This window comes from Phalacrocorax aristotelis, chromosome 8 (assembly GCF_949628215.1).
Source record: "Phalacrocorax aristotelis chromosome 8, bGulAri2.1, whole genome shotgun sequence".
In the NCBI taxonomy this organism is placed as follows: Eukaryota; Metazoa; Chordata; class Aves; order Suliformes; family Phalacrocoracidae; genus Phalacrocorax; species Phalacrocorax aristotelis.
Genome location: NC_134283.1, coordinates 33,237,589 through 33,252,163, shown reverse-complemented (window position 1 = coordinate 33,252,163; position 14,575 = coordinate 33,237,589). Strand labels below are relative to the sequence as shown.

The window sequence follows — 14,575 nt, the reverse complement described above, 5'->3', positions numbered from 1 at the left end:
TTCCCCTGTGATAGCAGTACATAAGGGACTCTGAGCAGGTTTTGCAGAACATGAGTCCTTTTATTCTGTCCATCATCCCCATAAATCTGTGATAATGTTAAGGGAAAATGTCCTTTAAAACCAATTCTCCTATCCTGAAGATATTTCCTTTCTGAAGAAGCAACAGGTAAGTAACTCACACCTGAGGTGGATGTGGTGTTTTGAGAGACAGGTGTACTTTTGCTCCTATTCAGTTGTGGCATCTTTATGTTGGATTGCCTGAATGTTGCCTGGACTGTAATGGCTGTAGTCATTCTGCATTTTGTTGTACCACCAGAGTCATTAAGAACGTAGGGAAGGTGTTGTGGACTTCTCCTATCTTAATTTCCCAATAATGATGTTACTCTACTTAGCAGCATAAAGTATTCAGGCAGAAGACTTTGACCCAAGGTAAGTGTTCGAAATGGGATTTTTCTTTTTCTGCCCCACCCCCGCCCCCGTTCCCGAGGTTGTCAATTTGCGTTCTGAACCAGAGAGTAGTGTGAAAAACGCTGGCCTCTTTTGATGTTCTTTCGGAATTTGTATCAACAGACACATCATTACAGAACTCCTGGAAATCACCTTTTCTGACAAGAAAAAAAAACAAAAACAAAACCACATCAGTCAGCTTGGTGTCATCCACAGACTTGCTGAGGGCTCACGCAATCCCACTGTCCATGTCCCTGACAAAGAGGCTCAATAACAGTGCTCCCAATATGGGTCCCTAAGGCACACCACTCCTCACGCTCTCCACCCAGACATCAAGCTGTTGACCGCAGCTCTTTGAGTGCAGCCATCCATGCAATTCCTTATCCACCAAATGGTCCACTCATCAAATCCATGTCTCTCCATTTTAGAGAGGAGGGTGTTGTGCAGGACAGTATCTAATGCTTTGCATGAGTCCAGGCAGATGATGTCAGTCATCTTCCCTTATGCGGCGATGCTGTAACCCCATCACAGAAGGCCCACCAAATTTGTCAGGCACAATTTGCTGTTAGTGAAGCCATGCTGGCTGTCACCAATCACCTCTCTGTTTTCCACGTGCCTTGGCATAGTTTCCAGGAGGATCTGCTCCATGATCTTGCCGGGCAGAGAGGTGAGACTGGCTGGCCTGTAATTCCCCGGGTGTTCCTTTTTTCCCTTTTTTAAAAGTGGGGTGATGTTTCCCCTTTTCCAGTTGCTGGGAACTTCACCAGTCTGCCAAGACTTCTCAGATATGATGGCTAGTGGCTTAGCAACTTTATCTGCCATTTCCCTCGGGACCCTCGGATGCATCTCATCAGGTCCCATGGAGTAGTGCACATTCAGGTTCCTTGGATGGTCTCCAACCTGATCTTCACCTGGAGTGGGCAGTGCTTCATTCTCCCATCTGAGGTTTGCCGTTCCAGTGTGAGTAGTTCTCCTGTAGAATAAAATGAATGCCAGCTTTGCAGATGCTCTTGCTTCCTGGTGTGTAGCATTTCCACCTGAGACAGATGAAGAATGGCAAGACATGCAGGCTGTGGTGGTTGCCAGTGAAGGGTCATGACAAGGGTCTTTTCCAACCTGAATGATTCTACGACTGTATGATCATCTTTGGAAAAAGTATTGCACCCAGGTGTGCAAGATTGCCATCTGAGATTGGTGGAGCATTGCAAAACACGAAGGGTAAGCTGCAGAGAGGCTGCTGGACATTGTGTGTACGGTACAATCTGTATGTTTTCCTATGGTGCTCTCAACGAGGGGAGGGTCTGCAAATCCTGGACTGTAAGGACTGTGTGGTGTGTTGATGGAGGTGAATGTGGCAGCGGTACTGAGCCGGGTCCTGATGTGAAGGATGACCCTGAGCAGTGGGAAAACTTGTCTGAGGGAACTGGAAATCCTTGGGAAAACCATGAGCCATGTTGTGAGAAAACAAGAATCGGGAATGATGAGCTTGCCCTGAGAATGCATGTCTCAGAGTGGGGAATGGAGGTTGGTTAGAAGAAAGCATGAGGCATGATGGGCACAGAGTGTTCATTCACAGGATCCTTTTTTGGGCTCTCAGGTGTCTGGAGTTTGGAGGCGTTCTGGATCTTGAGCTAGGGTGTGGTATTGCAATGTCCACAATGTCCTTTGAGGTTATGAAGATCTCCCACAGAGACAGTCATTTGTGCTGCTGCCTGATTGCCATATATACTGTGTTGGTAAGAGGAGGTGAGCTGCAGACCTCTGGATGCTGTCTGATGAAGGTTTTCCCACTTGTTTTAAGAAAGGTGTTGTGGGAGGGTAGTGCTTCAACCTGCTGTCCTTGTGTAGAGGTGGGCATCTACAGTAGCTTTCACATTGGTTGATGTTGCATTGATGGTTCCTTGATCCTCCTCAGGCGGGATTTGTAAGTGTATGTGCTGAGGAGGTGGGTGTAATATGTGTGCTCTTGATTTCCCCTACTTCTGCGCTTGCACAGTCGCCTCAGTAGAGGTGGTGCATCCCCCTCTCATGCTGAACTCACACATGTGCACGTACACACCAACTCCTTACAGCACGCCAGCTCTGGTTTCCTATGGTAGAAATTCTCCCACGCAGTTGATACGGTGAGTGCTCTTGCACTTCACCATTTGGTGGTGTTCACTTGAGGAGTAAAATCCATCCAGGTTGGGATCAGAGATGACTGCTCTAATTGCATAATCCTGAAGAAGTCTAACGTTCAGCTCTGTGGTGTTTCCATCTGAGATTGCTGAAAAGGCACAAAACATTCCGCGTGAAGGTCAGGCATCTGGGAAGAGCCTGCCAGAGAGTGAGCGGCTTTGCATCCCTCCCTGTGTTCTTTGTGCCAATCATGAGGGAAGGTGAGGATGTGCAAAGGCCTGTGTCATGCCCAGCGTGGGTTTTATTGCTGGGCCATGCTGTTGTGGTGGAGCAGTGTCTAGGTATGGAAGCAGTGATCTTTAGAGTGGGCATGGAATAGGGCTTAGGTCATCCATCACGGGGAGGGTGACGTTGAGCAGGGAAGAGCCTTGCGTGAGGAAATGGAGATGCTGTGTAGAACACAGAGTGTGTCATTGGTGAGGAACTGGAGAATGTGTGCTTAGCTGGAGACCTCATTTTGCAGGGCTTGGGATAGAGGATTCCAGTAGAAAACCTTGAGCTGATGTTGATGTGGAGTGAACGTCCTTAGTTTTCAGGTCTCCCTCCTTGTTGCCCTGCGATACAAGCGCGTAAGGGAGCAATGCAGAGTGTCCAGTGATTTATAACCCAGTGATTTATAATGCAGTGATGCTACAGGTAAGTCACTCACACCTAAAGAGGATGTGTTTGAGAGAGAGATGCACTGTTGTTCCTGTTCAGTTGTGGTATCTTCATCTTGGGTTGACTGAGCGTTGAGTGGACTGAAAGCCAGACTCGGTGATCCTTATGGGTCCCTTCCAACTTGAGATATTCTATGATTGGACCAGCAAAGCCCCACTCTCTGCTCTCATTCCTTTCGTGCTGCTTCCAGGCACCGTGTGAGGAAGTGGCAGCAAGGACGGGTGGAGGAGGGACCCTAATGCGTTTCTCAGAGTGGATGTGTTGGATATGGAGGGGATGTTCTGAGTGATAATGCCACGGTGTTACGTTGGTGTGTTTTGAGGTGTGGCTCATGCTAATGAATGACAAGTGTTCTGTGGGGACTGATGCCCCATGGTATGGAGGTCGTTGCTGTGTAGTTCTGGCAGAGCATGCCTGCCTGAAAGGAGAAGCAAGAGCTTGACATTCATCATGCAGGTGCGCCTCTTGCATAGACTGGAGGAAAGTGGGAAGGTTGTTCCTTATCTGGAGAGATGGAAGGCGGCAGGGAAGGGGGATGAAAGCTCTTGCCAAAGGGCATGTCTGTGCTCCATGGCAGGAGTTATGTGATCGTTTAGAAAACATGATAGTTGAGAGGATAAATCAGAGGCAAAGAGACAAGAAGAAGCAGGGGCCATTACAGGATAGGGAAGAGAAGACGAGGAGACAGAGGGGAAAGAAGAGAATGAAGGAAGGAACAATGCAGAGAATGAAAAGCAAACAAGAATGAAGCAAGCAATAGAGAGATAAAAGAGAGAAAGGAAGAATGGTAATGGAGTTTACGAGCATGCACCAACGCTACCAGTGTATACAGAAAGGGAGTAAGGAAAGGAATGAGGAGACAGGAAGAGAAAGGAAAAGAGAAAGAAAGATGCTGGGAAGGTATGAAGCAGGGGAGTAATTATGGAAGGAAGGAAGATGGCAAAGAGGAAAAAGAATGAAAGCAACTGAAAAGGAGGTGGCCAGCACGCACCGACCTTAGCTCTAGCCGCTGAACAGCCCTGGTCCCGACAGCCGCCCCCATGGTTAGAGTATGGCGCTCTGGAGGTGATGTCCCGTAATTATCGGTGATGGTTCCGTCTTTGATGGCCTCCGCCGTGGCGCCGGAGGCGACTGGTGAGCTGCGAGCAGGGGTAAAGAAGAGAGAAGGATGGCAAGAGAGGGGAAAGGTGAGAAAAGATTGGGGCACGGCAGGGCAAAAACGAAAAGGAGAATCAAGAGAGGAGAGAAGAAAGAAAAGGGGCAAAATGTTGGGAAAGAGAAGGAAGAGAGAAAACGAAGAATGATAATTGAAGGAAAAAAGAAGGCGAAAAGAAGCACAGAAGAGGGAGAGGGGAAGAAGGAGAACGGAAGAAGGAATCCACACCAAAAAAACCAAGTCAGAATGGAAAAAGGGAATAAAAGAAGAAAGAAAGAGAGAAAGAAAAATAGCGAGAATAAAAGTCAATAGGAGGAAGGAAGAACAGCCGGCAGCGGAAGTGCCGAGCGCGGGTGCGGAGGCGCGGGCGAGCGTGGGGAGCGTGTGAGGCGGCGGAGCAGCACACGGTGTCGCTGCAGGCTCAGAAACGGCGGCGGAGCGGCGAGGCGGCTCCGCCCCGGTGCGGCGGAGAGCCCGGCTGTGAGCGCGGGGGGGCGGCGCGGGGCGGGCAGGAGAGCCGGCGCGTCCGTGCGGCGGCGGGGAGCCGTGCGGGGCCCGGGCGGGTGGAGGCGGCGGCGGCGGCGATGGGCGTGTGGTGGGGGCCCGTGGTGCGTGTGCTGGTGCTGCAGGCGGCCTGGGCGCTGGTCGGCGGGCAGGTGCGCTACTCGGTGCCGGAGGAAGCCAAGGCCGGGACGGTGGTGGGGCGTCTGGCGCAGGACCTGGGCCTGGAGGCGGTGGATGCGGAGGCGCGGCGGCTGCGGCTGGTGGCGCAGGGCCGGCGGGCGAGCGTGGAGGTGAGCGGGGCGAGCGGGGCGCTGGTGGTGAGCTCGCGGCTGGACCGGGAGGAGCTGTGCGGGAAGAGCGCGCCGTGCGCCCTGCGCCTGGAGGTGCTGGTGGAGCGGCCGCTGCGCGTCTTCCACGTGGAGCTGGAGGTGACCGACATCAACGACAACGCCCCGCTCTTCCCCGCCGCCCGGAAAAACCTGAGTTTATCAGAGAACTCCCCTCCCGGGTCTCGGTTCCCGCTGGAGGGCGCGTCGGATGCAGATATCGGAGCCAACGCGCAGCTCTCCTACACACTCAGCCCCAGCGACAGTTTCCGTCTCGATTTAGAAAAATCAAATGAAGGGACTATTGTACCCGATCTTGTTTTAACGAAACCGCTGGACCGGGAGACGGTGGCTGTGCACCGGTTGGTGGTGACGGCGAGTGACGGGGGCCGGCCGCCGCTGACGGGCACGATGGAGGTGGTGATCTCGGTGCTGGACGCGAACGACAACGCGCCCCAGTTCAACCAGTCGGTGTATAAAGTGCAGCTGCCGGAGAGCGCTGCAGAGGGGACGCTGGTGGCTCGGGTGAACGCCACGGATCCGGACGTAGGAATCAACAGCGAGGTGACGTACACGGTGACCAGCTTCTATCCTGTGAGCGAAGAAGATATCATTACCGTCAACCCGAAGACGGGCGAGATGCGACTCACGGGCGCCCTGGACTTCGAAGAAGTCAATATCATTCATTTTCGTATTGAAGCGAGAGACAAAGGGACGCCCCCGCTGTCGGGTCACTGCAGGGTGGTGTTGGAGGTGCTGGACGTGAACGACAACGCGCCGGAGGTGTGGGTGACGTCGCTGTCGGTGCCGGTGCCGGAGGACGCGGCGGTGGGGACGGTGGTGGCGCTGCTGAGCGTGTCGGACCGGGACTCGGGGGCGAACGGTCGGGTGCGCTGCGCGGCGTGGCCGCCGTCGCCGTTCGGGCTGGTGGCGACGTTCGCGGGCTCGTACTCGCTGGTGCTGCGGGAGTCGCTGGACCGGGAGCGGGTGGCGGAGTACGAGGTGGAGGTGCGGGCGGAGGACGGCGGGGTGCCGCCGCTGCGCGCCAGCCGCGCGGTGCGGGTGCCGGTGTCGGACGTGAACGACAACGCGCCGGCGTTCGCGCAGGCCGTGTACACGGTGCTGGCGCGGGAGAACAACGCGGCGGGCGCGGAGCTGGCGCGGCTGTGGGCGCGGGACCCGGACGAGGCGGGCAACGGGCGCGTGAGCTACTCGGTGGCGGAGGGCGGCGGCGGGGGCGCGGCGGCGGTGGTCGGGGGGTGGCGCCCGGCGTCGAGCTACGTGTCGGTGGACGCGGAGAGCGGGCGGCTGTGGGCGCTGCAGCCGTTGGACTACGAGGAGGTGCAGGTGCTGCAGTTCGAGGTGCGGGCGGTGGACGCGGGGGAGCCGCCGCTGTGCGGCAACGCCACGGTGCAGGTCTTCGTGGTGGACGAGAACGACAACGCGCCGGCGGTGCTGCCGGCGGCGGGCGGCGGGCCGTGGGCCGGGGCGTCGGGCGAGGCGGCGGCGTCGGGGCCGGGCTCGGGGGCGTTGTGGGCGTGGGCGGCGTGGGGGGCGCCGGCGGGGCAGGTGGTGGCGAAGATCCGCGCGGTGGACGCGGACTCGGGCTACAACGCGTGGCTGCGCTACGAGCTGTGGGAGCCGCGGGAGAAGGGCCCGTTCCGCGTGGGGCTGTACAGCGGCGAGGTGAGCACGGCGCGGGCGCTGGAGGAGGCGGACGGCCCGCGGCAGAGGCTGGTGATCGTGGTGCGGGACCACGGGGAGCCGGCGCGCTCGGCCACGGCCACGCTGAGCGTGTCGCTGGTGGAGGGCGCCGAGGCGGCGCTGGCGGCCGCGGGCTCGTCCTCGTCCTCGTCCTCGTCCTCGTCGTCCCCGTCCTCGTCGGGGGCGGGGCTGCGGCCGGCGGCGGGCGCGGAGGGCGGCGCGGCGGCGGCGGCGGCGGCGGCGGCGGCGGCGGCGACGACGAACGTGTGGCTGGTGGTGGCCATCTGCGCGGTGTCGAGCCTGTTCCTGCTGGCGGTGGTGCTGTACGGGGCGTCGCGGTGGGCGCCGCGGGCGGCCGTGCTGTCGGGGCCCGGGCCGGCGACGCTGGTGTGCGCCAGCGAAGTGGGGAGCTGGTCGTACTCGCAGCGCCAGAGCCGGAGCCTGTGCGTGGCGGACGGCGCGGGCAAGAGCGACCTGATGGTTTTCAGCCCCAACTTCCCGCCGCCGGCCGGTCCCGCGGCGAAGGAGACGCAGCCGGAGCCGCCCGCTCTCCTGGACACGGTCAGTGGCCCTGCCTTTCTCGCCTCTCGCCCCTTCCCCCTTTTTGCTAGTCTCGCCCGAGTCGCCGTTCTCGCCCGCCGCCTGGGCAGGCGGTGGTGGGAGCCGGGCTCAGCCCCGGGGCCTGCGGGCGGTGGGTGCTGGTCGGGTGCTTAGGGCTGTTAACGGGACCTTTGCACCTGCCTTCACGTCCTTGGCGGGGCCCCTCTGCTATTGCTTTGCGGGGAAAAGGAAAGGCATTTCCCCGCCCAGCAGCAGTTACCTGTTTACTGTTCTGGATGGGAGTTGTTCTCCCGTGGAATAAAGTCACTGCCGACTGTGATGAGAGGGGCTAGGACATGGGCTTTGCGGATGCTCTTGCTTGCTGCTGTGTAGCATTTCCACCCGAGCTTGCTGAAGGGGTGCAAAACAGGCAGGCTGTGGTGCCCTTCTCGCCCGCCGCCTGGGCAGGTGCTGGTTTCTAAGTGCTCACTGTGTTCGTCCTGACCACAGCGTTCCTTCTGTCTTCTTCCTCTGTAAGCTTTTTCACTCCTGCGGTGTGTTTTTTGGTTTTTATTGCCATTTTCTGCTCTTCTTGGGGCGCAGAATTGCTCGAAGCCGTTCTGCAGCTGTTTCCATAGGGTCCTGAAGTCAGTGGTAATATGTTCATGTGATCGTTTACTGCCTTATTTCTAATTGAGGTGTTCAAGTGTAGGGTGCTTTTCCTGTAGCACCTCGTATCTTTTTGTAGATCATATGGGGACATCGAGAGCATAAGTTAGCATTTCAAGGATGTGGGGAACTCTCCAGTCAAAACCGATCCTGAAAGGCAGATAGCTGAGTTGGATGGCTTTCTCATGGTGTCGTGCAGTCTAGTTTTCTTGTCTGTACTCCTTATCATTCTTCATGGTGCTTCTGCTTTGAAGACCTCTGTAGTACTCCGTTTCAGTCTTTTATTTTTTAACGTGAGGAAATGTTCCTCACACATAAACTGCTCTAAATCTTTTTCTATCTGCTTGCCTTCTCTGGAACCCTTCCTGGTCTCCTCTTTCCTTCTTATCTTCTTAAGAAGGGGAGCACCTCCAGAAAATATTCAAAGTGTTGGTGAATCTTGTTTCCACAAACTTGAATGAAGTGCGTTGTTTTCTTCCGTGGTGTCATAAGTCTTATTTTATTGATTGGCACTGAGAACAGATCTGATATATCTATGTCACTGTTTTCTCTATGTCCAAGATATTATTTCAGAACCATAAATGGTTATTTCATTGTCAGTTACTGTCTCTGTTGAGGCCACATTTTTTTCCTCATCTGCTCAGCTTCGTGGTGTCGTGCATCAAAAATATGTTGCCATTTTCCCACCTAGGTCTTCAGGGTCGTCAACGGTTTCTGCAGTTTTTCTCAGGAGACCTGTATTTTAGCTTTGCCCCATAGGGTAATATCTCCCATAGCCTTTGTTACATTACTCTTCATGACTTTTTGAGATCCCTTGATGAGCTATTAAATGGCACAGTTCCTGGAAAATATCTCTGCCCAACTGCAGTGTTGACCTTACCTTCTCAAGTGCCCAGGTTTGATTTTCCTGCCATCTGTGTAGTTAATCACAACTCTAACTGTTGCTTTCAGCCTTCTTTCATTTTGTATGGAGTGTCTTCAATTGTGTAAGTTTTTCTGTCTTGCAGGTAGGGCAGTTTTAATGATCTTTTTGCTTTTAGCTGCTGCAAAGTGTGCATTCCCAGCCATTTCTTAATCAGAAGTCTGTCTCCTTTTTGATTTTCCTCTGAAACAGAGCTCATGCAAGGTGGCAACAGTTGGTACTCCAGGTTCTCTGTTCACTTTGCATGGCATATATTATTTTGTGAAGCACTACAAAATTACTATGGACATAGAAAAGATAGTAGAAGCATTTCACGTTTCCCCTTTTTAAGTATGGTGTAAATTTACTTTCTAATGCAAAGAATGGCAGAAGAGCAGCAACCAAGGTAGGTGTGAAAAACGTGCAGCTGTAGTGCTATATTAGGCAAGATGCATTGCTAGAGGACTTGTTTTTGGTGGGCAAATATATTTGTAGAAGCACCTTGGCTATGGCTCCTGACTGCTAGTTCCATGTACCCGGCAGTGCTAGGCTTTGTCTTTCTGTTTTTTTGTTTGTTTCCCCCCTTATTCCTGAGAATACTTTTTAAAATAAACCATTATTTTGTGTTTTGTTGTGTGTGTGCCTTATGATGATCATATGAATATGAACTGCAATGACACCTGAAACTCCTGATTCCCCTGTAGACAGCGTGGCTTAGCTTGCCTTTCTCAAGAGATGTGTCAGTAATTGTGAGCAAGAGCCATGCTGCCAAATAGTGCTGACTGTTTAATTTCAGAATTTGTGCCCCTTGCCATCACTGTGGTTCACTGTCTTGTAGTCTCTTAAGGTGATGTTCACCTTAAAAGAATGCTGTGAGACTTCAGGTTTAATTTCTGTTTCTGCCTTCATAGAAGTGGATACAGAAACATTGGCAATACAGCAGAGATTTGAGAGGCTGGGCAAAACCTGTTTGCTTTTCCAGCCCTGCTTCCCTGAAATCCTGAACAGTGATCCCTGAACTCAGACCTGACAATGGAGGCCTGGAAATAAATCAAGACAATTGTTAGAATACCAACAGGTGTACTTAAAGATGACCTATCGACAGACCTACCTGGATTATTTTAGCATTAGGTATCTTCATTTTGTTTTGACCTCCTCTTGAATCACTGATGCTTCTGTGGTAGAACCAGCAAATCACTACTGTGTGAAATCATCTGGTTTGTGTTGCTGCCTGGCCTGCCTGGCCTGCATGGTGGGGTAGCAGCAAGTCTCTGTAGCTGTGTAGAGAAGGGACCCTGATGTATTTGTGTCAGTGGATAAGGTGGGAGTCTGGGAACATATTCTAAGACGACAAGTACCTTGCCAGAGCAGTGGTGCAACCCTTTTATGTTGTCTTCAGTTATGGGATGTGTGGACGACTGTACTGTATCCTGCTGCGGCTTATGTCCATCAATAATGGGCACATTGTTTTACTGTACTGTGAGCGCCTACCTGCCTAAAAAGGTAAGAAAGAACTCATAATTCATTTTGCAGCTACAAGTGGGGAAATAAAACTTATGGGAAATACTTTACTGAGACATGTCAAAACTACTAGAGAGCTCAGGTTCCCTGAGCTATTTCACCCTTCTGAGAGGATCTGTGCTGTGTGAGTTATGTTTAGACTGACATATGAGTTAGGAAGTCACTGATGGAGTTGAAAGTCTTTGGAATTTGTATGCATTGCTGGTTTCTTTATGTCAGACCTATGTTTCAAAGGGCAAACCCATTCTGGTACGGATAAACACAGAATTTCTTTGTAATACAATGTCCTCACTCTATTATTTACTGCATGAAAACCAAGGAGAGTGCATGGGATTGCTCAGCCTTGTCACTGTCACAAAGCCATGAGAAAGGGAGCAATTTCTGCTTTTTTTTTTCAGCGTTGCTGCACCAGACACAAATGCCATGTGAATCTATTTCTTCTGGAGACCTGAGTATTTTCCATAGATGAAAGATGAAGGATATGGTCTTCCTCTGTAGAGGAAACAGCTGCACTCTCTTTGTAAATAAAGAAATAAATGAGGAAACTGAGTTATGCCTCCTCAACAACACGTAGGGAACACAAAGTCAGATGAGAAGTGGGGTAGGCTCTTTTCAGTGAACACCTCCCCAGATGTGATTCTTGGGTTAATGTAGGTATTTAGGAAACGTTTTGGTAAGAATATATATGCTAAAGTGGCTTTAGGAAAGAGAAGAAGAAGAGGGAAGAAGATGAGGGGAAAAAAGAAGAGAAAGAAGACCACCTGCTATCATTTTTTCGAAGAGAAATGTTCCGAAGGGAAAGCGCGGAGCGTGTCGAACGCGGAGGCAGAGTCACAGCCCGTCCTTTTTCAAGCGGAGCGCTGCTGCCAGGCGCGGGAGGATGACAGGAGGCGGGTGCAGCGGAAGAAGCCGCGGTCGGACACGAGATGCCGCTGTTGACCGTGAAGGTGCTCTAAGCTCGGGGGAGGGCGCAGCTCCTCCCGGATCCGTTGTTACGGCTGCCATCAGCGAGCAGGCGGCGGCGGAATGCAGGAACGACAAGCTGGGCCGGGCGGGGCGGCGGACCGCAGAGTGACGCCCCGCGCCTACCGGGAATCCCTTGGGGCGGGCGTCCGTGCGGCGGCGGGGAGCCGTGCGGGGCCCGGGCGGGTGGAGGCGGCGGCGGCGGCGATGGGCGTGTGGTGGGGGCCCGTGATGCGTGTGCTGGTGCTGCAGGCGGCCTGGGCGCTGGTCGGCGGGCAGGTGCGCTACTCGGTGCCGGAGGAAGCCAAGGCCGGGACGGTGGTGGGGCGTCTGGCGCAGGACCTGGGCCTGGAGGCGGTGGATCCGGAGGCGCGGCGGCTGCGGCTGGTGGCGCAGGGCCGGCGGGCGAGCGTGGAGGTGAGCGGGGCGAGCGGGGCGCTGGTGGTGAGCTCGCGGCTGGACCGGGAGGAGCTGTGCGGGAAGAGCGCGCCGTGCGCCCTGCGCCTGGAGGTGCTGGTGGAGCGGCCGCTGCGCGTCTTCCACGTGGAGCTGGAGGTGACCGACATCAACGACAACGCCCCGCTCTTCCCCGTGAACGAAGAAGCCTTTACCATCGCGGAATCGTCGCTGCCGGGGTCTCGGTTCCCGCTGGAGGGCGCGTCGGATGCAGATATCGGAGCCAACGCGCAGCTCTCCTACACACTCAGCCCCAGTGAGCACTTTAACCTGGATTTGCAAAAAACCGAGGAAGACGGGGAGTCCTTATTTCTGGTGCTCGCGAAACCGCTGGACCGGGAGGCGGTGGCTGTGCACCGGTTGGTGGTGACGGCGAGTGACGGGGGCCGGCCGCCGCTGACGGGCACGATGGAGGTGGTGATCTCGGTGCTGGACGCGAACGACAACGCGCCCCAGTTCAACCAGTCGGTGTATAAAGTGAAGGTCTTAGAGGGGTCAGAGCTCGGGACTGTGTTAATCAAGCTAAGTGCCACGGATATGGACGAAGGGATCAATAGCGATATAATGTATTTTTTCAGTAAGCGTGTCGCTGCTCAAGTAAAAGAAATTATCTCTATCGACGAAAACAAAGGAGAAATTAGACTTCAAGGGAAATTAGACTATGAAGAAATAGACAGTTATGAGGTTACAATAGAAGCAAGAGACAAAGGGACGCCCCCGCTGTCGGGTCACTGCAGGGTGGTGTTGGAGGTGCTGGACGTGAACGACAACGCGCCGGAGGTGTGGGTGACGTCGCTGTCGGTGCCGGTGCCGGAGGACGCGGCGGTGGGGACGGTGGTGGCGCTGCTGAGCGTGTCGGACCGGGACTCGGGGGCGAACGGTCGGGTGCGCTGCGCGGCGTGGCCGCCGTCGCCGTTCGGGCTGGTGGCGACGTTCGCGGGCTCGTACTCGCTGGTGCTGCGGGAGTCGCTGGACCGGGAGCGGGTGGCGGAGTACGAGGTGGAGGTGCGGGCGGAGGACGGCGGGGTGCCGCCGCTGCGCGCCAGCCGCGCGGTGCGGGTGCCGGTGTCGGACGTGAACGACAACGCGCCGGCGTTCGCGCAGGCCGTGTACACGGTGCTGGCGCGGGAGAACAACGCGGCGGGCGCGGAGCTGGCGCGGCTGTGGGCGCGGGACCCGGACGAGGCGGGCAACGGGCGCGTGAGCTACTCGGTGGCGGAGGGCGGCGGCGGGGGCGCGGCGGCGGTGGTCGGGGGGTGGCGCCCGGCGTCGAGCTACGTGTCGGTGGACGCGGAGAGCGGGCGGCTGTGGGCGCTGCAGCCGTTGGACTACGAGGAGGTGCAGGTGCTGCAGTTCGAGGTGCGGGCGGTGGACGCGGGGGAGCCGCCGCTGTGCGGCAACGCCACGGTGCAGGTCTTCGTGGTGGACGAGAACGACAACGCGCCGGCGGTGCTGCCGGCGGCGGGCGGCGGGCCGTGGGCCGGGGCGTCGGGCGAGGCGGCGGCGTCGGGGCCGGGCTCGGGGGCGTTGTGGGCGTGGGCGGCGTGGGGGGCGCCGGCGGGGCAGGTGGTGGCGAAGATCCGCGCGGTGGACGCGGACTCGGGCTACAACGCGTGGCTGCGCTACGAGCTGTGGGAGCCGCGGGAGAAGGGCCCGTTCCGCGTGGGGCTGTACAGCGGCGAGGTGAGCACGGCGCGGGCGCTGGAGGAGGCGGACGGCCCGCGGCAGAGGCTGGTGATCGTGGTGCGGGACCACGGGGAGCCGGCGCGCTCGGCCACGGCCACGCTGAGCGTGTCGCTGGTGGAGGGCGCCGAGGCGGCGCTGGCGGCCGCGGGCTCGTCCTCGTCCTCGTCGTCCCCGTCCTCGTCGGGGGCGGGGCTGCGGCCGGCGGCGGGCGCGGAGGGCGGCGCGGCGGCGGCGGCGGCGGCGGCGACGACGAACGTGTGGCTGGTGGTGGCCATCTGCGCGGTGTCGAGCCTGTTCCTGCTGGCGGTGGTGCTGTACGGGGCGTCGCGGTGGGCGCCGCGGGCGGCCGTGCTGTCGGGGCCCGGGCCGGCGACGCTGGTGTGCGCCAGCGAAGTGGGGAGCTGGTCGTACTCGCAGCGCCAGAGCCGGAGCCTGTGCGTGGCGGACGGCGCGGGCAAGAGCGACCTGATGGTTTTCAGCCCCAACTTCCCGCCGCCAGCCGGCCCAGTGGTAGAAAACGTTTCTGCTGGGAAGGGTCCGTCTCTCTCCGCACTTGCTTCAGGCGTGGTAAGTGTATTTGCAATATTTTTCCTGGGTAGTTCTGTCAACCTGTCACATTTCATGGATCATCTATGTATTAAACCAAATTTTTTCGTGGTAATAATTTTAAAACGCGGGTCCTAAATAGCCTTATATTACTCTTGAATGTAACTCTAGTGATCTGCGTTTAGACACGCGTTTTTGCCTTTTGAAATGTCAGACTTTACCTGAATGCCTCGTAACATTTCTCTTTAGTTTTTTTTCTTTTATTTTTTTTTGTTGCGTATGACGGTATTATTAAAGACTTTTTTAAAATTTTAAATT

General features: G+C 55.9%; 1 protein-coding gene across 3 annotated transcripts in view; it reads left to right on the top strand.

The window, feature by feature from the left end:
• The first annotated feature begins 929 nt into the window (after positions 1-929).
• The window catches only part of LOC142061378 (protocadherin alpha-C2-like), a 102,845-nt gene continuing 89,199 nt past the window's right edge, over positions 930-14,575 (top strand). For 2 of the 3 annotated variants that reach the window (XM_075102328.1, XM_075102323.1), the window contains exon 1: positions 7,964-14,278. In XM_075102328.1, coding sequence (XP_074958429.1) covers positions 11,633-14,278 — 2,646 coding nt within the window. In that variant the 5' untranslated portion in view covers positions 7,964-11,632. Of the gene's footprint in view, positions 7,537-7,963; positions 14,279-14,575 lie in introns of those variants that run through there. The other variant, XM_075102326.1, reaches the window with a different exon arrangement.